Source organism: Denticeps clupeoides, chromosome 20, assembly GCF_900700375.1.
Source record: "Denticeps clupeoides chromosome 20, fDenClu1.1, whole genome shotgun sequence".
Classification (NCBI taxonomy): domain Eukaryota; kingdom Metazoa; phylum Chordata; class Actinopteri; order Clupeiformes; family Denticipitidae; genus Denticeps; species Denticeps clupeoides.
Window position 1 is genome coordinate 4,100,030 of NC_041726.1, and position 23,369 is coordinate 4,123,398.

The window sequence follows — 23,369 nt, forward strand, 5'->3', positions numbered from 1 at the left end:
TGTGGTTTTTAGAACCTTCTGCAAGATTTTGAACAATGCAATGACGGTTACTATATTTTACTCAGTAACTGTATGTTACTGATTGTCTATTGAAAATAACGTAATTTAAAGGAATCAGACTCAGTATTCATTTACTTTTACATTTACAGTGTAAGTGGCAGATTTGCAACCTGGCAGCTCCCGCAGATCACAATGTCTGTATGTTAACAATCGCCTGCTGGAAATTAAACTGCTATTGATGGCTGGTCACCTGCTCACTGGTGACTGTATACACTAAAGACCAAAAGTTTGGACACACCTTCTCATTCAATGTGTTTTCTTTATTTTCATGACCATTTACGTTGGTAGATTCTCACTGAAGGCATCAAAACTATGAATGAACACATGTGGAGTTCTGTACTTAACAAAAAAAAGGAACTGAAAACATGTTTTATATTCTAGTTTCTTTGCTCTGATTACTGCTTTGTACACTCTTGGCATTCTCTCGATGAGCTTCAAGAGGTCATCACCTGAAATGGTTCTCCAACAGTCTTGAAGGAGTTCCCAGAGGTGTTTAGCACTTGTTGGGGTCCAGCTCACCCCAAACCATCTGGATTGGGTTCAGGTCCGGTGACTGTGGAGGTCAGGTCTCCACTTTGTGTTAAGTACATAACTCCACATGTGTTCATTCATAGTTTTGATGCCTTCAGTGAGAATCTACCAACGTAAATGGCCATGAAAATAAAGAAAACACATTGAATGAGAAGGTGCAACCAATCTTTTGGCATATACTGTATATGGATATAGGTATATTCAAATACAGTACAGTTGCTACCTTTGTATGTATATAAACCCAGTTATCCTTCACTCCCTTGTCCAGCTTTGACCTCCTTCCAGATGTCATTGTTTCTTTTGTTTGCATATTTCCGGCCATTGCACGTTTTTTTTCTTTTCAGTTATTAAACCTCCACTTTCAGCATGCCGTACGCCTGAGCCTGGTCCATCCCCTGCAGTGGCATGACATAGTCTAACAGAACACACCCTGGCATTATTTTCAGCGTGACACTGTCTGATCTTCCTTAAAAAAATTATATATATATATGACTAGTGAAATATGCAGCCTTTTAGACTATTACGAATGAAATAAGTGAATTTATATTGCTAGTACAGTCTGAAAAATTAGAGCACCACTGCTTTTGTGATACTGTAACGTGACACTGGGAATGTGCAGATAGCAACAGTCTGAGGTTTCTGGAGAAATTTAGCTCCAATTTGATTCTTTTTCGAATTTTTTATGCAGTACCCACTGCCTTTACAAAAAACTGCTATTGCAATTTGTTGTACAATATGAACGAAAGGCTTTATAGTGATAATTTTATGCAAGCCATTAACTGGCTTCATTCTCGCTGTATTGCACTTACCAATACAGAGTAATCAAATCAACCTTTAAAAAAAAGTATCCTAGTAACCCAGTGTTAAACACGTTGACATTTAAGTCTACTTAAAACCAAGTATGTAAATCCCGAATTTTTGGAAATTTCCATTTCTATTTCGTTGTAATTGAAAAGTGTGGTGGAACATAGGAGCCAAACATACTAAAAGTTTTTTTTGCTGATATAAGGGTCTTTATCTCCATTTGGCAGAGCTTAATGAGCCTAATAGGGCATACCGGGAATTTTTATAAATTTTTTTTATTGGAGAACTGATCAATCGATCGTAAAACGAGACGCTGGGTAAACTCAGCGAGGAAAGAGCAACTAGTTCTTTCATTGTAAACAAAACCCACATCTTCAACCAGATTTCGTTTCCCTGTGCTCTGCATGCTGGCAAAGATCCAAGCGCAGAGAGCTCTCCTTGCTCTCCAAGCATCCAACACACACACACACACACACACACACACACACACTGGCACACAATGTAGCTTCCAGTCCATCAGCGAGTGCCTGGGCCAGGCTTTGTTTCACCCGTGGGTTAATCTGTGGTGCACACACAGGTAGCGCAAAATACCTCACCGGGGAGCAAAGCTCTTTTCCCTCCCAGCGCTCTCCTCCCTCTCCACCCACCTGGCCCAGCGGCAGCCGGCCTACCTGCCCGCTGAAATGCCAGCGATAAAAATCAGTCGCCAAGGCGGGCAGAAACGCTGCAGACAGCTCATCATCTGCTTCTGGCGCGGCCCACAGTCTGCACCCTTGCGTGGAGGCGGGGGGGGGCTGTTCGGCGCCCTCCCCCGGCAACGCGAGGAGGCGGAGGAGCGGGAACATCTGGAAGCGCTGCCGGCCATCTCAGTGCGTGATAACTCAACCAGCGCGCACTCAAACGGTGATGAGGGGAGAACCAGGTGGGGCAGAGGGTCTAGGGCGAAGGTTGAGGTGATATCTGCAGACACGCAACTTCTGTGTATATATATGCGTTTGTAGTTTATATCGTTTTTTTTTTTTATCTGTATGCATACATGTGTGCCCACCTAAATGCACAAAATAGTATTTTCTTTATAATGTGTGTGTGTGTGTGTGTGTGTGTGTGTGCCCAATCATGTAAACGAACATGGAAATGTATGTGTGTTTGTGTAGTAGCACAAAGGCGTAAGATGCGAGGTGTAAGTGAGTTTATGCGTTAGTGGGGACTTCATAAAGCCCAGTATTTATGGGGACATTTTGCTGGGTCCCACAAACCTATAATAATTTAATTGGAAGTTGTTACATATTTATGAGTTGTTTTAGGTTCCCACAGTGAAAAAAAAAAAAAAGAAAAAGCGGTGATTGGTGGTCATTGGGTGGACAGGCAGGTGCACGTCCATGGCGTATTTACGTGTGTTTGTGTAGTGCCTGCAGGTGGAGGTGTGCTTCTGCGCTGGAACTTGCACTGTGTATGCGTGTATATGAAGTATGCGTGTGTGTGTGTTTGCATGCACATGAAGTATTGTGCAGGCCGCCTCTCTCCATCGGCGCGTTTTGGGAGCCGGTCTCCGTCCGGCTGCCGCAGCGTTGGTGGGGAAGGGAGAGGCGGGGTAATTAGGCTGACAAAGGCTGCTCTGTGCGCGGGCCGGGGCCCTGAGGAGACAGCCCGTCTGGGACAGGCAGGCCGGAGCGCGTCTCCCGCTGTCAATGCGCATTGTCTGCTGCACAGGAGACACAGGCGGAGGGGAGGCACCAGATTTGGTATTGCACACACACACACACACACACACACACACGGCTGTATGCACAACTATACTATATTACCGGTTCAGTACCTCTGTGTCTTGGAAGCAAAGATTTTTCCCAGGACAGGAAAACAGGAGAAGCCCACATACAATGACCAGCATCAATTCTTCATCAGCATCAAAGATCTAACAGGAACCGATATCAGTAATGCACAGTGTTCTATGACAAATATGAACAGTAAAATATGTGGTAGTAGTAGCCTAGTGGGTAACACACTCGCCTTTGAACCAGAAGCCCCAGGTTCTAATCCCACTTACTACCATTGTGTCCCTGAGCAAGACACTTAACCATAAGTCGCACTGGATAAGGGCGTCTGATAAATGCTGTAAATGTAAAAAGTAAAGAGAGTGATATTGTATGTAATGCAGAATGGAAGTCGGCGGTTCTCAGCTTGTGTGGCCATTTTTGTTTTACGAGGACTCGATTGGCTTCGCCGTTAAACCGTCATCTCACAGGGCAGGACTCCATATGTACGTTATGAGGTGTAATGAGAGTCCAGCTGTGCACTGGGACTGTGAAAATTGCCAAAAACCAGCATCACAGTTGCTTTGCATTGTTTACACCAAAACACACGCCAGTCCACAGCCCTCAGGAATGCAGCACTCTCATCCCCAACTCAGCAGCTCGAGGACAGAGAGAGAGAGAGAGAGAGCGAGAGAGCGGTACAAACATCCTTTATAACCAGTAGTCTGGGTGCTCTGTAAATTAATGTCAATGTAAATTAAAACTTTTGAGAGCTGTCGATCGATTAGAAAATGTTAGCAAATTAATAAAACAATTTGCAGTGAATTAATCAAGATTCATTTGGAGGATTTTTTCATCTGTAACGTAAACAAAACACAGCTGCATTAACGCTGCATTAACGGTGCTCATTTATTTGAATGTGTTAAATATTTAAAATTTATTCCAGTGATTAAGACGTTGATTCTGTCTGCCCTATGTTTATAATTGGACCGATTTATTTTTTTTTGTTAATTACATATTTATTACATAAGCGTCATATTGTAAATGTGTATGTTTTGTTAATAAATGACAATGAATAGTACCTTATAGAGTCCGAAAAAGCCAAGGTCACGGATGACAGACAGCGCGCTGACCCGTGGCCCTGTTGTGATCTCCCCTGCTACCTGCAGACGGATCTTCACGATCTCCAGCGGGTTGGTGAAGATGACCTGAGACCCTCCAGCCTGTGTTCAGAGACCCATGGAAACATGTGTTTGTCTTTTCTTTTTTTTTTTTTATTAGATTAAATATATTCTAACAGGCGTCATGACAGAATAGTAAAAGTCTAAAACATTGGACAACAAAATAGTCACAGATATGTTTCCACATTTAGTATGTTAATTTTTTCTTTTAATATTAACACATGTGCAATGACAAATATATGTAATGCATACCTTAGTATATCTGAGAATTCACAGCACCAAAAAAATTAATATACTTCGTAACATCTGATTAACTGTCTTAAATTTGAAATGTCCAATAGATGTTTACAGCACAAAATAAATGAACAGCAAATATGCAAGATTCTTGGGCTTACTGACTAACTGTCTCATATGAGACATCCTTACTTGTTTTCAACTGTCTTATCAGGACAAATTCACTCACTGCACATTTACTTGTAACTGTCATGTTGGGCTGGACATGGCGAGAAAGGAGGACACATACGCACGACGTAACAGGACAGGGGTTTAATGCATAGCAGCCGAGACAAGGGAACATCACCACACAATGGCCTGATGGCCAACAGACATGAACAGGGTAGCTTTATACAATTATATAATTATGCATAGGTGAACACGATCAGGGAACATTGCACAAGACTAACATGAAACTCCGGTCCGAACTCCGGACCCGGAGTCACCCCTGCCGGACCGGATCATGACAGTAACCAAAAAAGTGCTAATTTGATAACGACGTTGGTCTAAGAAGTTCAGACCCTGAGGCTATTTTGCATTCAACAAGAACCTCTGGCATGCAGAAACAGGTCACCAAAGGCCTCTGAACAAGAGTCCAGCATGGCCGGCTGCCTCATCTCCTGCCAGGACCCTACCGTTCCTGTTGCTCATGGCTACTGATTCTGTGCGCTGACGACACCACAGCGCAATTAGATGGAAATCTGTTTCCATGGATCTCTTCTCCAGAGTCCAGCCCTCTGAAAAATAAGGGTCTTAGTGTTTGTTTGCTCACTGAGATATAAAAGTCGAATTGTGTAAGGGTTTCTGTCTTACGGGAACAGATTAAATGCGTTCGTAATTAGCGGTTGTACACATATCTTAAGACATTAAGAAAGCTAAATGTAGTAAGTGTTGCCATGTTCCAAAGGGAAACACCATAATCATCTCATTGAAGGAACACTTCAAAATAGAAGCGTGCAGATTGACCTCAACTTCCTTGCCAGAGGAAATTGTGCCGGCAGTCACAAAGGACCACCTTCTCTGGTCACATAGATAAAAAAAAGACACTTAATATATAGTTAATTAGAATATCAGCTCGAAATTCTGAGTGCTAAGTGGAACACAGAGATAAATGGAGAGGGGGTAGAAAGGGAGCGTACAGAGCACAAAGTGTCATGTCAAAGGCTTCAAACGCTGGGTTTATCAAGACATGAGTTCTCCAGAGGCAGAAACGTGGAGAAAGGGGGCCCAACCAGGAGAAAAGGGCGAGAGAGAGAAAGAAAAAGACGAAAAAGAGAGAGAGAGAGAGAGAGAGAGGGGGCCCTATTTGATTACAGACTGACAGAAGCAGTGGCGGTCTGATAATTTCCTGGTAATTACAAGGCAGGCAGATCCCCTGAGGCATTGTGGGAGGGAGCACCTGAGCCTCGCTTGATTGGCAGGAGGAGTGTGTCCGACCGCGGACAGCCCCGGCCAGGCTCGTCCCAGGCCCACGTTTGCACCTTTGGTCCACGACCACCGTTCCCCCACACCTCAAAGGGAAACCGGCGGAGCAAACAACAGCCATGGTGCCAGCAGTATGGCATTAGGCACCCTCCATTAGCAGTCACTTACACTTTCATGGGTGCCAGGAGAAGATTTAGCAGCAGATCTCGCCACTCTGACAAGCCACTCCAAGGGTTTGAAACACTTAAAAACAAAGTCCCTGCATTACATCAACACAGCATAGCAAGAAGAGAAGGCGCAGAATGTGAATGTGCTCCCGTCCTCATCTGCTTTTCTTTAAGTTTGGCCCGAGCAAGTATTTTGGGTAACCCAGCCCTCAGACGATGGGCCAGCAAACGCTAGATAAGAATCCAGCCAAGTCCACAAGCCAGCGGAGCATGCTGTTCTTACCAAATAATCGTTACATCCTGGCAAGAGCAGTGGCCCTAATTCTGGAAAAAAGACGAGGGGGGGGGGGGGGGAGCTGGGGGAGAAACCGCAAGTCTCTGGATTCTAAGCGCTGGATACGACTTCATTAATGCCACCTCATGGCTTGCCACGAGAGCGAAAACAGAGCGAGAGCACAGGGTCCAGTTTCGCACGAACACCCCCCCCCACACACACACAGTCCCCAACACAAACACACACACCAATCAAATAAATACATTTCATGTGTCGTCAGGAAAGTGTCAATAAACAGGGTTTTGACAGGGCCGGGTGTGAGGAGGTGTGATAAAAGAGCGCGCTCCTGCCAGCACAAACACCGGGGGCTCGTCTGGGATGAAAAGAGCTGTCAGAAGATCACGGGAATCGCGAGACGAGGGAGAGGAGAAGAAAGGAGAAAACACGCCGGCTCCCACGGCGCGGAGGCCTCCGGACTCGTCTTACCAGCGGCCAACTTCCATCTTTTCTTGTCACTTTCCAGCGTAAATGTGTTCGCGCCAAACACGGCGTACTGTAAATAAGGTGTTCGGAGGCCGCCGGCGGAGTTCAGCGATAAGCGACTTTCGAGCGTATATACGCCGCTTCGGTAATCCTCATCAAAAGAGGCTTGATGAAAGAGCCCCTTTCAGCCCGTAGCGGCGAGGCAGCGAGGTCGGGCAGACAGAGGGTCTGGGGCGTAGTCGGGGGGTCAGGCTTTCGACAGCTCAGTGATCAAACGCGAGGCTCGCTCTCAGGTAGACGCCCCCCCAGACCGCTTCACCGGGGAGTGGCCCGATCCCGACTCCCGGCCCGGACGCCCCCACTCGCATCACGGGCCTGATTATCAGGATTCTGGGATTAAAAGCGATGGTGTCGTGGAGGACGTGGATGTGCGCGGGCAGGCAGGGTGACTACCTGCGATGCTCTGCTACACCAGAAGAAGAAACCAGCTCCGAGTCTTTAGCGTGGATTAGGGGTGAAGTGCCTCTTCAATCACACAACAAAGGCGAGAAGTGTCCCCTAAGGGGAGCAGCGTGAAACTTAAACCTTAAGCAGACACTTCTTGTTAAATTTTCTCGTCTTGTTATGGTTGTAAGGGATACAGTGGATTTAGGGCGGCTGATTTAAATGGTTGAAGGGATTATTGCACACGCCACAAATGGTGCCACGCTGAATGTGTTGTCCGTTGGCATTCCTTCTTGACAAATTAAGGGGAAAAAATGACATAAAGTGGCATATATTCTGCAGTGCTACATATGATGTGTTTGTTAATATCACATTCATCAATACTCCATTCAGAATGCTTGCATTAAACTACCAATAATACAGTACAGGCCAAAAGTTTGGACAAACCTTCTCATTCAATGTGTTTTCTTTATTTTCATGACCATTTAAATTATAATATAAAATATTCAATATAAAACATGTTCAGTTATTTCACCTTTTTTTGTTAAGTACATAACTACACGTGTTCCTTCATAGTTTTGATGTCTTCAGTGAGAATCTACCATGTAAATGGTCATGAAAATAAAGAAAACACATTGAATGAGACACATTGAATGTAACATTGCACCCAATCTAAACAACTGAGCCAGACCATCTCCAGGTCTTGTGTGGCATGTTACTGGCATGCAGTGGATATTACAGACAAGTTCATTAATGACTGGAACATGGACACCCGAGACTGATGCCCGAACTGCTGAAAGCCTTAATCTCCATTCAACCGAGCATCAGCGGGATGTGCTTTAGAAGTCCGGAATCCATTTTACAGGACCTATAGGATCGCTGGGACAGGAAAACTTGCCTAGTTACCCACACAGTACCAGGCAAGCAATTTTAATGTTGAGGCTCAGATACTCACGCATCCGCCAGCAAGGATTTCAGCAGGAAGAGGGACCGTTCCGTCCTTCGTCATTGTCTTACCTCGAACAAAGTCATTCACCTGAAAAAAAAAATGCACACTGGTAACCTAGCTTTACACAGAGCAAAGACTTTTATTATTAGAACGAGGAAAAATGTTCAATCTGCAGGGTGGGCCATTTATATGGATACACCTTAATAAAATGGGAATGGTTGGTGACATTAACGTCCTGTTTGTGGCACAATAGTATATGTGAGGGGGCAAACTTTTCAAGATGGGTGGTGACCATAGTGCCAATTTTGAAGTCGCCATCTTGGATCCAACTTTTGTTTTTTCAATAGGAAGAGGGTCATGTGACACATCAAATGTATTGGTAATTTCACAAGAAAAACAATGGTGGTTTTAATGTAACTTTATTCTTTCATGAGTTATTTACAAGTTTCTGACCACTGTTCAATGTCACCAACCATTCCCATTTTATTAAGGTGTATCCATATAAATGGCCACCCTGTACATGTGACAGGAACCACACGGGTCTGGTTGGTGAGGGGTATACGATCTGCAACTGCAGATTAAAAAAAACGCATGGCTGGGCGGTGGGGCTCCATGTTGGACGGGCCGCGGTGGTGAAAGAAAGCACTTACTGTAAGCTTTATGGCTTTCTCGGGGGCCACACCCAGAAGCTGTGGTACCAAACCTACAATTAGGAAACAAGATGATTAAAAAAAGAGAGGGGAGCGCAGGACGCACGGCGCACGGCCAGGCGGACTGCTTCAACGTCTAATTCTGCAATATCCCTGATGCTAATGAAGGCTACTGATGTGGGCTGTTCAGACATCAGTGACTGAACAGCGTGACAATTAGAGTGGCAAAAAGTAATAATAATAATACGAAAACAAAACTTCGCAAAAGTCTTCCCTGGCCCTAAATCACAATGCGAAGACTTCCAGACGGATGGATAAAAATAAACCAAATAATCCGATTTTAGGGTGACGAACAGCCAAGCCCCCCCAAACCCACCCCGCCAGACGCATGCACGCACAGACTCGAAAACGCACACCCTCCTAAAGAGTAACAAACAAATTTAATAGGTTTACAGGGGGGGGGACAGGCCCCACACGGGCCACACAAATACAGCAGCGCAAACATATCATTACGCAGGCTTCTGGGTAGGATGAAACGAACGCAACACGTGGGCTATGTTTGTGCAAGGATCAGGGAGAGAACCACACACATCATTTTCCTATTAAGGAGCGCGTTACCGTTCCGCCATGCAGTTATTGTTTTTGTAAGATGTGCGTTTTTTTTTTTTTTTTTGCAGCTCCTGAGACGATGACGTCCTTCCAAGATTACCAGTGGATTTCTAGGTTTCTGCTGAGTGTTTGAGGTCGATTAGCGTAACATTATGACAGGAGAAGTGAATGTCTGCGATATAACAGTATTAGCATTTTAGCACCTACAAAACAGATCTGATGGGCTGTTCCTGGAAGTCCAAGGAAGGAAAACTAGAAAACCCACTGGTATGAACGTTAATGTTCTGAGAAAAAGATGCCATATGTCTGTGCACCCATCCCGGGGCAGTGGTGGCCTAGCGGTTAAGGAAGCGGCCCCGTAATCAGAAGGTTGCCGGTTCGGTGCCACTGAGCAAAGTGCCGTCCCCACACGCTGCTCCCCGGGCGCCTGTCATGGCTGCCCACTGCTCACCAGGGGTGATGGTTAAATTCAATACAGCAAACGGGCACATTTCACTGTGTGCACCGTTTGCTGTGCTGCTGTGTATGACAATGACAATCACTTCACTTTACCTGTGAGCATCAGACACAAAACCACCACCTGCCTGAGGAACCTGGCCAAGATGCATCATGGGAAAAAAGGATGTAGGTGGCCATTCTTTGTGTTTCATAAAGAATTGAGGAACTCAACAACGACTAGGAAATGTTGACTTGGCCTCCAAATCTATTTTCAATAGCGCAATGGCAGAATGTGCTGGAAAAACAAAACTGATGCAAGAGGCCACAACACAGAGAAAGTCAGAACTTTTCAGAGGGCAACCAACATTACATCATAATGTTCTGGCTAATCTGTGTAGTTTGATGAAGAATAAGAAAAAAGGAATAAAAAGTGTGAACTGGACTAGTTTTGCAATGGATTTTTTTTTTGTTTTCACTGAAAAGCATCACAGTAAATTAGTGAAAAAATATGATTATCATCATCATACCACCATTATCTTATGAGTGCTCTTTTTCAGGATTATGACGTTTTCAGGACACTGAATTGTCTTTGAACCAAGTGATATGACCCACCAGAACTCAACCCAAACAGAACACATTTCTGAAGCTCTGGTAAACTCCACCACCATTCACAATCCTCCAGCAGAGATTCTGAGATTCTTCCACCCATCCGCAGATCCCGGCAGTTTCTGAACTAGACACGCCGTTCCCAAATTAAACTGTAAACGCATTGGCCTGAAGAGACTGACAGGTGGGAAAGCCTAGACGAACACCCGAATTCTGTTTCCTTTGTAAAGGGCATCTGGGAATACACGCTGTCAGTCATAATTTGAAATTCCCAAAGGAGATCTCCGTTTTTTGCACGTGTGTTCTTCCCCCTGAAAGCCCTAGCGAGGCCAGTCATTATCTCGACTCCGGGCAGCATTCACGCAATTCATTGTTAAGTACCTGGGCTGGTATGTGCCCTTTCCGTGCAAAACACATCTCCCTCCCTCCCTCCATCCCCGCCCTCCCCCCAACAAAAAAAAAAAAAGTTCCTGAAAGTAGACTAATTCACATCAAAGCAGCCAGGTCAGCAGAAAGATGACCCCCCTCTCTCGCTCCCCGCCCATAAAAACGACCTGGCTGTCGGTTCCTCCCTCCACAATGGCTGACTTCTGTCTCTCGGGGCGCGGCCGACTGACCTCGGTAGAGGCCGGAGAAGCCCTCGTAGCGCACCACCTTCTTGAAACAGTCGAAGCTGTTCTTGTACATCAGCTCGTCCACAAAGGAACCGGAGGTCCGCTGGTTCTGCATGCGGGTCTTCACCAGGTCTATGGGGTACACGGCTGTAGCCCCCACAGCTGCCAGGACAAAAGGAGAAAAGGCATTCAATACATTTAAGCTAAACCTGATTAAATGTTTCATATATAAAGCTATTAATAAAGGTAAATGTCAAGATACTGAAAAAAAAACGCAGTCGGGACTGCTCAGCCTCTTATCTGACAGCTCCACTGGACACAAAAGGGGGGGATGCTACCCCGACAGGTTTAATTAAAGAGACGCTACCTCCTTATTAACCTGTCTCCTTTGTGGGAGCCACTCTGGAGCCAAATTCAGAGCAAATTCGGAGCAGAGCTCCCTATAGTTAAAAAAACCTCTGATCACTGACAGGTAGAAAAGAGTCCATGCAGGACGTTCCTATGGCGTGAACCGCTCCACTGCGCTTCGAGCAGCAGAAATCGCCCCCCCCCCCCACCCCTCGCGAACGCAATAGGGAAGCCTTTGTTTGTCCCCCCGTGAGGAAAAGGGAGGAGAAGGGAAGGTGGAGGCCTGGCAGGTAGAGGGGTGGTGCACAATGATCCATGACTGACTGGCTTGCTGACTGCCTGGCCGCCTGCCTGGCCGCCCGCCTGCCCGAGCGCCTTACCTCCAGCCACAGAGCCAAGCATGAAGCGGTAGGCGGACTCCGCTACCTGGGTGAGGACGGAGCGGGAGGACGGAGCAGTGGCTCCCAAACGCTGCGGAGACAGGAAGGGATTCATTCATGCACGTACATGATATTAAGAGAAGGAAAAAAAAAAAAGGTTTCATGCCCTTCAGCGTAGCGTTACGTCCGTACGCTGTTGGAAATCGCGGTGAAATCAGAACAATAACAACCCTGTTTTCATGCAGACGTCCACTTGCGTGATGGGGGCAACGTGTGATTTTAATCACTTAAATGAGGCTTTAGCTCATTTGCAGGGAACAACCTGGCCGACTCTTTCCGAAGGTGCAGTAAATTGTCCCGTTTTTATTTTGAAAGCCTTGGAGCTACAGCGCAGCATCGGGTAGAGGGGTTAGTCAAGCACGGAACCCGCCAAGTGCCCCGATCTGCACCGGAACCGTGCATTTACCTGCTGCTATAACTCCCGGACCTCCATCACCCACCCCCAACTCCTGGACAGGGGGGGGTGAACGGGTGAAGGGATGAGGGGGGGGGTCGCGTTCCCTGGAACAAGACCACCTGTCAGGGGCCACCACAGATCTCCCCCTTGGGGCCTCCACGGCTCACCTCCCCGAGCCAAAGTTGAGGTTTGGGCTGTGTGCTTTTTTGGGGGAGGATGAGAGAGAGCCGGGGCGTTCTGAGAGGGAGTCCTGGCCTCCGGCCTGCGAGACCAGAGACCACAGCCCAGGCCGGTCTCCTTGTGGTGGGACTGGCGTCTCTACCCGGGGCCCCTGCTCCGGCCGGCCTGGCGTGGAGGAGGTGCTCGGTGCGTCTTGGAGCCGAGCTTCTGACAAAAACATCCAGATCCCCCCCCTCCCGCTTCCTCTCGGCTGCTCGTGAAAGCCCGCTTCTTGCTCTTTCATTTCCCCCGGCGGAGCTGTGGAGGGTGATCGCTTTCTTCTGCTGCTTCGCTTTTCTTCGCATTTAATTCACCACTTCTCAAAGTTGAATTTCAAATTTGGCTTCTACACGAGGGACAGACACACACGCTTCTGCTGGAGTCAAAGTAAGATCACAAACTAAAATCACAAACGGTTCAACTCGAAGCCAGTACATAATTAAACCAAACGGCAATCTAGCCGCTTTCACTTTATACGTAACAAGCTTCCACTTTCACCAAATCACAACAAGTCCGTTGCCGAGCTTGGCACTGTACGACTTTGATGAGCCGGTTATTACCGTACGAAGTTCCCAGGTATCATTTACGATAAAAAAAACTCAAAAAGAAAGCCCCTTTCACCTCTGAGGTTTCATCTGCATTACCCCTGGGACATTATACAGAAGCCAAATGAGGAGCTGCAGGGAGAAAAAAACTAACTCTGAGCACAATAAAGCAACAGAGAGAATGCAGGACACTTTTGTTCACCGTTCTGGCAGAAAAAAAAACTCTGAGCGCGTGGGGAAGTTTCTCTTTTTCGAGTCTTACCTGTCTCTGGACCTCAGCTAAGTTGTAAGGGAGAGATCCTTCTTCTAAAGGTGCAATCATGTCAATGTCAGCTAAACCAACACGCCTACGAGAAGAAAAGAACACATTCTACAAGTACTATGCCAGCAAATGCTTCAAAACACAAAACCATCCGAAACACTATGGAGGCTTGCAGACTTTAATGGTGTTTCATGCAGTATACAATGGGATGATCCAATGGGGAGGAGCCAGTAAGACCTGAATCCTATCCTTTACTTTACTTTACTTGGAAGACGCTTTTATACAAAGCGACTTACAGGGAGAAGACACCAGCAATTCTCCTTCGGTTTCCATAGACTGAGAGTGAAAAAACTATGAGCCCTGATAAGGCCCAACTTGTCAAGAACAGAACATGCTGGGGAATTGTTTCGTGCTAGACGAAATGTATTTATTTAGTTAGTTATTTGTGAGTGTGTGTGTGTGTGTGTGTGTGCGTGTGTAACTGATTCTTAAAGGTGGTAGTAGTCTCGGCTAGTCTAATGGAGCAGGACAAGTTGTCCCACCAGCCAGGGACAACGAAGGAGAACAGATTGGATTGGGATCGGAGACCCTGTGAAGAGGGAATTTTTTTTCTCATTTCGTTTGCATCCTGTATCCTACTGCTCTGCATGAGGACTCTGCATTAACAGAAGAAGAAGGCCCATACTTTCCAGGAATCCTTCTTTAAAACTTTGATGTGTCTTTCTCTACGTTTTCTTTTAAGGCCGTCGTTAACCTCGCTGTCCCACAATCAGACACACTTCAGTAAGGATCCTGATGAGCGATTCGGGGTTTTGCTCATGCACAACTCGGTCAGCTCGGGCTTAGTTTAATGAAATTGGATGTTCTCATACATTCTTCAGATTGTTATATGATCACAGCTCCTGTGGTGAATTAATGGCAAAGGGCTTTGTTAATAAAGTGTGACATGGCTCCAGGTGTCTTTTGACCCCCCCCCACACACCCCATTAGTGACTCACCCTCTCGGCTCTGAGAGGTCAGCCAGCTGGAACAGGATGTCCACTTCCATGGGGGTCACCTGACCAAACCTCTGAGCTGCTATGATGAACTCCTCTGTAACAAACCAACGAAGAGGAGAAGATGGTTAGATGTTCCAGGGGCTCCTGCACATTTTAGTGATTTTCTCTGGTGTGGAACGTCTGGTTCCCCCAGCTGGTTTAATGTCAAGCCCTTCATGAACTAAATTCATCTATGCTGGATAGGTCAGCACAGCATAATTCACCAATAAATGAAAATGTTATAAAGAAAAACTTTATAAAAGAATAATACAAAGACACTTATTCTCAGATGCTATAATGCAAAAAATGGTGAAGTATTTACCACAAATTTAATGTTTCTAAACTAGCAATGTCCAAAACGTTTAAAAATATTCTATTTGAATATAAAACCTCCATGGACACTTTTAAAATGCAATTTTTTTTAATGAATGCTAAAAGAAGCTACACATTGCATGATATTTGCTCTCATAGTCATTGGCAGCCATCATCAAATGAAAGAATGAATGAAAGTGAAGTGATTGTCATACACAGCACAGCACACGGTGACACAACGAAATGTGTCCTCTGCTTTTAACCATCACCCTTGGTGAGCAGCGGGCAGCCATGACAGGCAGTGGCACCTTGGCGGATCGGGATTACGGGACCGCTTCCTTAACCGCTAGGCAACCGCTGCCCCACAGGAATGAATTCAACATAATTCAACAAAGTACAGTCTGACAGGGGATGGGGTCAGAACTAAAGATGTATAATGTGTTGGGTAATGGTGATATCAGACCACCGGCGCCGTTCTGGGCAAACGTGCATTTACTGCTACTGCTGACGGGAGAACTGCAGATGTTCGGAGAGTTTCACATTTTTTACACAATCAATCCTAAATAGATTTCTATACATTCCTATAAACAGAAATATTAAATTTCAGTATCTTTACAGTACAATTTTGATTGGTGCTCTGCTGTCTCAGTTTAAAACAGTACAACATGAAAAAACACGAAGGCAAAATATAATTACTGTTTATTTTTTTATGCTACTTTTGTCCATATGTTCATATGGTGTAATCCAAATAAACAACTCTTTTTTTATTGTTAAATTATAATAAAGCTTACTCTACAATTACGGTAATAATACAGTGACACTTAAATTGTTAATTGCAATAATTTGCATGACAATTACTCGCCAGTTAAAACTGCATGATCATGGCAGGCCTTTCTTCAAATTCATCACTACTATTCCTAAGAAAACTGCTGCAGGAGATCCAGTTCTTTACTCTACAGGATGCACCAGCTCCACTTATTTCCGCGTTCCGACTTGTTTCGCAGCTGTTCCCTGTACTGTGACGGATCGAATGGCGGAATGGCACAGGTTAAGTGTTCGGTGGTGAGCAGGTTAAGCAAGGGCTGGTGGTACAGTGGGATCCCGTCGGCGCGGCGGTATAGGGTGACCGCTTTAGAAAGAACAGCATGTGTTCTGGCGGTGCGCTCCCACAGAGCGGCATTCAAACGCAGCCGAGCTCCGCTTACCCGGCCCGGGCGGCGAGGGGGGAAGGGTCACGCAAACACGCCGCTCACCTGTGACACGCACTCGTCGGTAGAGATTACCCGCTGTCACCAACACCCTGATGATGCACAACCAGATACACAACATGAGTATTCAGTTATTCATTTTATTTACCCCCAGATAAAGCCTCGCAATCAGACCACTCCATTTTAATCCTGGCCGTTGGCCCATTTGTTAGCATCCTCAAAATGACTCGAGTGGCTTGAGTCACTGACGAGCGATAGCCAATGAGAGCACAGGATGCAGGATGATGGGAAGGGGCGGGGACCTCGAAAATCCTTCAAAACTGATCAAATTGTAGCACGGCCATGTTTCTGTCGTCCACAACACAAGCTCTACTGATGTTTTTATGAAGAGAGTTTAGTCTTAGCAGTCTTAGTCAAACAGGGACGACCCATATTTTTTTGCTGCAGGCTTGTTGTCCTTTTTGTTTGTTTACTAACGGTCTTGGCCAATGGGGATTTGATGGATTTTTCCCCTCTTTCCCAGGCATTGGGCCGGTGACTTCAGCTGTGACGTCAGGTTGGCAGTGCCTCACTCGGCCCGACATACGGTACCAATCAGATGAGGGTCAGCGAGAGGAGGAGACGTGGAGATTTGCACGAATGGGTCCCAGTGGGGCCTAATGACGGCCCGTAGCCTCGGTGGGAACGTGGCCTGGCGAGGGCCGGCCCACGCCCTCCAAATACCCACACGCCCCGTCTCCATCCGTCCAAACCGCCCTCCCCTCCCCTTCCCTCGATAAGATCGATCAGACTGCGCTGGGCTCCTCACAGCTCCTCAGCCCGAGTCGCTGGCCAGACTGGGAGGGCCCCTGCGTCCACAGTTCATCAACTGGCCACCGAGTCCGGGGTCGGGGCAGTTTCAGTTTTCCACAAATTTCTCCGTAAGTGCCGGTACAAAAACAAAACAAAACAAAACAAAAAAACACTTTCTTATAGGGGACCAATGAGGTAAGAGACTGACTTCTGCAGCAAGGAATTGTGGGCCGGCGGGGAGAGAAGGCGCATTTGTGTCTTTTGGGGCAAATCCAGCAGGTCCAATCAGACAAGGGAGGACCACAACCAAAATAAAAACCAACAAACACACACACACACACACACACACACACACATACACACAACCTTTAGTGACTTGCACGTCCCTCCTGCTGCCTGCCAGAGTCGTGTAGATCTTCCTAATGAGCTCCATGTTGTTCAGAAGCGAATTGAAGCCATTAAAGTAGGAGAAGCTGACCTGGTGGGACGTGCTGCCGCCGGCCACCTAGGGGTGATGCAGAACACACACGCAAAAACAGGCTGAGAGCGTGAAGCAACATCCATACACTTCACAGAGGAGAACGGAGGGGATGAACTGGCCTACAGGGAGATCTTTAACTATCCTTGCCCACGGGAGGCTAAATAAATGCATATGTACGGCTGCAGCAAGAGGAAGGAGGGCATTTTAATTAAGTTGTTTTATGGGAAGTGGCATGTAATAAAGCTCGGTTATGGTGCGGATAGAATGAGGCGAATCTTAAAATAGCCGCAGTGAATGCCGGGCCCGTTCCCGGTACCTGCGACGACAGAGACGCGGAGATCTCGCTTCCTTTTTTAAAAGGGTCTTTGACTGGAGAAGCACTTGGATTGGTTTCGCGGTGGGGGAAGGGAGCGAGGGAACGGCAGCGAGCGAGACATTGGCAGCGGTCCATTTCACTAGATGGCGCTGTGTGCTTTCAGACACCGGGCTGCAGAGCCCACAAATGATTGCGCGAGCAAAAAACACACACACACACACACACACACACACACGTGTCTCTCTTCACCTTCACTGAAACTAGCAGGAAAGGCCAGTGCTGCTGCAGGGGGAAGAAAAAATGACAACCAAATAGCGTCCAGACACGAAAAGTCAATATGTCTCCACGGCGCGCTTCTGCCTTCCATTCCGCATTCGAAATATTTAGACAAACCTGGCGATTCGCTTGTCATTTGTCTTTCACTGCAAGCAAATTAAAAGGCAAGCATGTGTGTGTGTGTGTGTGTGTGTGTAGTCTGGGCACATTGTCTTAAGGCTTATTTCGAATGTCGTGTTTACAAACCTCTTCCAGAGCTCTCGAGTTTATGAGCTACGCGCTGCAGAGAAAATGACAGACTCCGCAAAGTGTTTATGAAACACACACACACACACACACACACACACGGGCTGGAAACACACATCCAGACGCAGGAAGGCATCCGCACAGACGCCAATAAACAGAAACTACACATTGTCAAAGGAGCCTGTGGACGACGCTCGTTCTTGGAACGGTCACTTCGGGGCGTGGAGAGACAACAGAGAGACAAACAAAGGGACGCACTCACGGCCACCAAGCATTCCTCCACGAAGCGCGTCAGCATGTGGGGCCGGATGGTCACCATGATGTCTCTGAAGTCCAGGCCTGTAATGGTTCCGGTCCGGGCCTTGTCCCTCTGGACGAACGCCTGGCGCGCGTGTTCCAGCTGCATCTCCTGAGAGGATCAGGTCAAAGCAAACGTCCACTTTAAGAGGCGCACGATGCGTAATAATTCACAAACAACGTCAAACCAATATTTTCTAATATTTGTATTTTCAAACAGAGGAGGGGATGTGCAGAAAACTGTAGACCACGTTTCAGCTGTGATTAGAGCCGCTTGGAACCTGAGTTCATTTGACATGACCATGACAATACACAAGATGCCGTGTAATACCACATACTTACAGACTGAACCTTATCATTATATTAGATGATGGTGTCCTGCCCTAAGCTGTCAGGAGCAGATCCCTTAAGTCCCATGAGTTGTGAGGTGATGCCAATTTGGAACAGACTTGGACCTGGAGAATTCTGGAGAGGTTTTTTTGTGTGTGTGTGTGTGTGTGTGTGTTCCTGATTAGGGAAATCAATATCCACGATGGAGTATGGTTTGTCAGGTTGAACCCAAGGTTTGACCAGCAGAAGATTGCCCCAAATCATCGCACTGCCTCGACCGGCTCGCCCTTCTATCCATTGTGCACCCCGATCTTTCCTTCCACACCTGCATTTCCTCTCTTTCAGCCTTGTAAACGCCCCTCCACAAAACGGAGGAACGGTTTGAGGAACGTAGCAATGTGCACATTTGCCCTCCAAATTCCAATTTTATTAAAAGCGAACAATTCTGATCCAAGGACTGGTCTTGGTGCTAGATACTAAAGGACAATTTTGGGTGGAATAATGGAGATCTTTAATGTTGTGGCTGAAAGGTATATTTAGTAGAGCAAAACACAATGGGTCAAAGAAAAAAAACGAATTATTAACAGTGAATATATTATATTTTAGTGCATTTCAATGCAATCTAGGCAAACAGTTTAGTATTTTTCTCAAATTTTCTGTATACATTTTACATGTTGGCATTAGATAGCGTCACAATAGCTACGTAGTTAGCAAGAGAAAAAGTCACAGAGAGAAAGAACGGCCTTGAGGGAGAACATCGGAACATTGCGTGATCAAGCCATCCATTTACATTTACAGCATTTACCAGACACCCTTATCCAGAGCAACTTACAATCAGTAGTTACAGGGACAGTCCCCCCTGGAGACACTCAGGGTTAAGTGTCTTGCTCTGGGACACAATGGTAGTAAGTGGGATTTGAACCTGGGTCTTCTGGTTCATAGGCCAGTGTGTTACACGCTAGGCTACTTACACCCATCCGTCCACTGCAACTGACCTTCTGATCCATGCGAACTTCAATGCCCACACAAGATCCAATCACTACTAAGTATGAAGCGGCTACGTACAGACAATTATAAGGCTGGGCCAAAGGTCATGATATGTCATCACCAGACTGATGAGACTGGCGTTATGAATTTTATTTTTAAAATGACTTTGCTCAATGTACAGGGAAAATAAGGTCCATACCTGCTGGTTTTTTAATACATTGCTAATTATGGTCAATTACTCATCAAATAATGCCATGCTGCCATGTAGCTGCTTCGTGTATAACGTGGCGTGTGAACACAAAAAAAATATATTAATAATAATGGTGAAATATGGAGTATATGAAGTTACGAAGTTAACTGTAACCATGCAAAAAAGCCACAGACCTAAAACATGAAGAGCGGGGTGGCGAGATGGAGCTCTGCAGCTCAGTATCACATTCAACTTTTCAGCATGAATATCTGCTGTGTCGAAGCGGGACAGTCAAAACATGAGGAAAAACCGAGAGGGCCGAGAAAAAAAAAAAATGTAAAAAAAAAGGTGCGAGACGACACCGAGCGCAGAGAGCCACGACCGCACGGAGCTGCAAAACAACTGTGGCTACAGTTTTAGCCTCTTGAAACCTTGAATCACTTAAACCGTATGTGTTTCAGAACTGTGTGTGAGAGGGGAGAGCGCGTCGAGCCTCTGAAGGGCCATGTTTAAAACGCCGAGGCATTTATTGTTCCTTTAATTGTCCTTGGATTCAAATAAAACCCGGTTGACGAGCTACCTCTGTTTGGCTCGGCACGTTCGCCCCATTTAAACAATGCAAGGCTCCGCAAAGAAGAGGCAGATTTCCTTTCTCTTTTCTTCTGCGTCTTCTGCACAGGCCTGGTTCACGCGTCCGTGAGATGCTCTGCTGGATGTTACGAGCAGTCGACATACAACGACTACCATGAATCCCAGAAGTTGACAGTGGGTGTGTCTGCAGTGCAGGAAGCACACGAACGGCAACCAGTCATTGTTTCTTGCTCAGTTTAGGCAACAACAAACGTTTGCACTGGGTAATTCGGATTGGCCGCCGCGTTCAGAGGGAAAATTGCACGAGTTGATTTGATTGGTTGGCACTTGATGAGTTAAATGACTTTCTGACACGAAGCCACAGACCCACAATTCAGTTCGGCAGTGCATGACGTCACCCCACGTAACGCTTCAGTCTAGATTAATTCTTTGCCAAATGTGCAACGGATCTGTTAAAGTCCGTTAATCAATTTTGCTTTTTGGCACCCTCATTCAATCACAATATACCGGACCAGTTATCTTCAAAATATCCTTCCATATTTTTAGACCCAACACAATAGTAATACAGACAGTCGGATATGAACAGACACATTTATAACATTTGCCTCTATTTGTCTGCCTTTTGGATTTGCTGCGAAATTTGCTACGCAATCATCGCAACTGACAAAATAAAGCGAGCGCAATGGGAAACGTGTGCGTTCACATTCCCACTGTTTGTTACTGCAGCACTCGCGGTATGAAACGCTGGGGCCAAACTGGGCATGCCCCAAATTCTAAATACACCCCGACTGCACGTATAACATCAATGCACTTCTCTCAAAGCACGCTCTCTCCCCCCCCACCCGCCTGAAAGGAAATAAAAAAAAAATATAAAATAAAAAAAACCCCATCTGGTGCACGTTAAGTGTAATATAAAAAGCTCATTCAGATATGGAAAGCGTAGATGCGGACTTGGCACGATCTGCGCGCCCGCGCCTGATTTTTCGGGTCTAGACATTATATTGGAAAATGGCTAGCACACCCACAAACACAAAAAGAACACAACAGCGCCACTGATACCATCTCTCGCAGAGAGGAACACTTGTACCTGTGCCGGGGCAATCGGTGGCCTGTATTTGGGTTACGTCAGTTAATGGGAAACAACTGCCGGGCCCGGTAATACAACGCTAGTGTTTCATTAATGACTAACTGGGTCAGTCTGCTGGGCTGTGTCGAAGGGGGGAAAAAACGGTGCCCAGAAACACATGATTTTGTGTCAGACCGAGTTTAGGAAGATATCAACCACACCGATCGCCGGCATTTGAGGTGCTCCGGGTCCCGCCATCCCCATCCGATGGATTTGGGCCTGCGGTCCACAGTTGGAGGACTTGGCGGACACATGAAAAAAAACCCCGGCAAATATCTACAGCTCGAGGGCAGGTGTGTGTGTGTGTGTGTGTGTGTGTTTGCCCATGGGGAATAAGGGACGCACCAGGAGGAACTGGGTGAATTCACCGTAGTTCAGGCGCTTCTGGCGATCTTTGCCGAAATGGAGCTGAACAAACTCTGAGTTCCAGTTAAACGGAATGCTCCGATGAATGGTCGTCTGCCCGAACACTTGCTTGACATCCTCTGGAAGCGGGTAGAAAAAAAAGAGCCTTGGTTAGATGACATAACACACGTCCGCTTCCCTGAGTAGAAAAAGGGGCTCCGTGTTTGCACGTTTGGCGGCGCCGGGGTCGATTCTTAATGCAATTTGTGTGATAAAACGAATAGTACGACATGAATAAAGGACACCGAGCGTACATCACGTCGCTAATCACTTCATGGACGGAGCGGTCGAAGGTTTGCGCCTTCAAAAGAGCGGCGGCGGGCGGCGAGACGAAAACAAACAGAAGGAGGTCTGCTTCTGATTATGAATAAAACAAACAGCGTTTAAAGTGGGAGAGAGAGAGAGAGAGAGACGGGCAGAAGGGATGACGAGTAAAAAAAAAAAAAAAAAAAAAAATCCCATTTTACTCAGAGTACACAGATTGGAAAAAGACATCTTAAGCAGGTTTTACCCTTTAATGAGGCAATAAATATACAGCGGTGCTGCAGCGGAGGACCGCGGGAGAATTAGACTGGGCCTGCATTTATATTATCAGCTTTTATGGTTTTATAGACCTGTCAACACTCAAGTTTTTTTTTTTTTTTTTTTTTTTTCATCCAGTTGGCCTGAGTACAGTGGCCCGCTGCTGGTGCTCCTGTCAGTGAGTTTATTAACTCTTATTTCACCTAATTACCACATTTTGTTTTCCTCACAATTTTTCCAGTGTACCATTATGGAAATCTGTTTAGAAAAAATACAAAACCTGAAGACGACACATGCAATGAGCCCATTACTGTCTAAAATGCAACTGAAAAGTGGGAGGGGCTCAAAAAAATCTGATTAAATCCAATAAATTCTGCAGCACATGACTATAAAGTAAAATTTGTTCTTCATGTGATCCAAGGTCTCAGATTTGCCATGTCTGTTTCTCACTGACGTTCCAAAAAAAAAAAAAAAACCCATACCATTAAATACCCTAATTAACCTTTACAGGCAGTGAAAACCATGGGGCTTTTAATTAGGTGCCGCGACGTCACGGCGAAATGTTTTTAATTGAGCCTTTTAAATATGAAAATTTACATATGTGCATACATAATCAAGGAAAATGATCTTACTCCCTACCGACTTGAACAATTACAATGAAATTTCCTTTCTCTCTCTCTCTGTCTGTCTGTACCTGTCGCATGTGCCCTGCATCCTAAATCAAGGCTGAGAGAGAGAGAGAGAGAGAGAGAAAAGGCTTGTTTAAATCAATTAGGGAAATGT

General features: G+C 46.0%; 1 protein-coding gene across 5 annotated transcripts in view; it reads right to left on the reverse strand.

Moving 5' to 3' along the window:
- Positions 1-23,369, reverse strand: part of LOC114770393 (calcium-binding mitochondrial carrier protein Aralar2-like) — a 34,181-nt gene that overhangs the window by 5,464 nt on the left and 5,348 nt on the right. For all 5 annotated transcript variants that reach the window (XM_028964290.1, XM_028964291.1, XM_028964292.1 and 2 more), the window contains 10 exons: positions 22,005-22,144; positions 18,401-18,547; positions 17,186-17,324; positions 14,469-14,562; positions 13,471-13,555; positions 11,988-12,078; positions 11,263-11,421; positions 8,993-9,045; positions 8,349-8,429; positions 4,229-4,369 (listed from right to left, as the gene is read on the reverse strand). In XM_028964290.1, the coding sequence (XP_028820123.1) occupies positions 4,229-4,369; positions 8,349-8,429; positions 8,993-9,045; positions 11,263-11,421; positions 11,988-12,078; positions 13,471-13,555; positions 14,469-14,562; positions 17,186-17,324; positions 18,401-18,547; positions 22,005-22,144 (1,130 nt within the window). The remainder of the gene's footprint in view (positions 1-4,228; positions 4,370-8,348; positions 8,430-8,992; positions 9,046-11,262; positions 11,422-11,987; positions 12,079-13,470; positions 13,556-14,468; positions 14,563-17,185; positions 17,325-18,400; positions 18,548-22,004; positions 22,145-23,369) is intronic.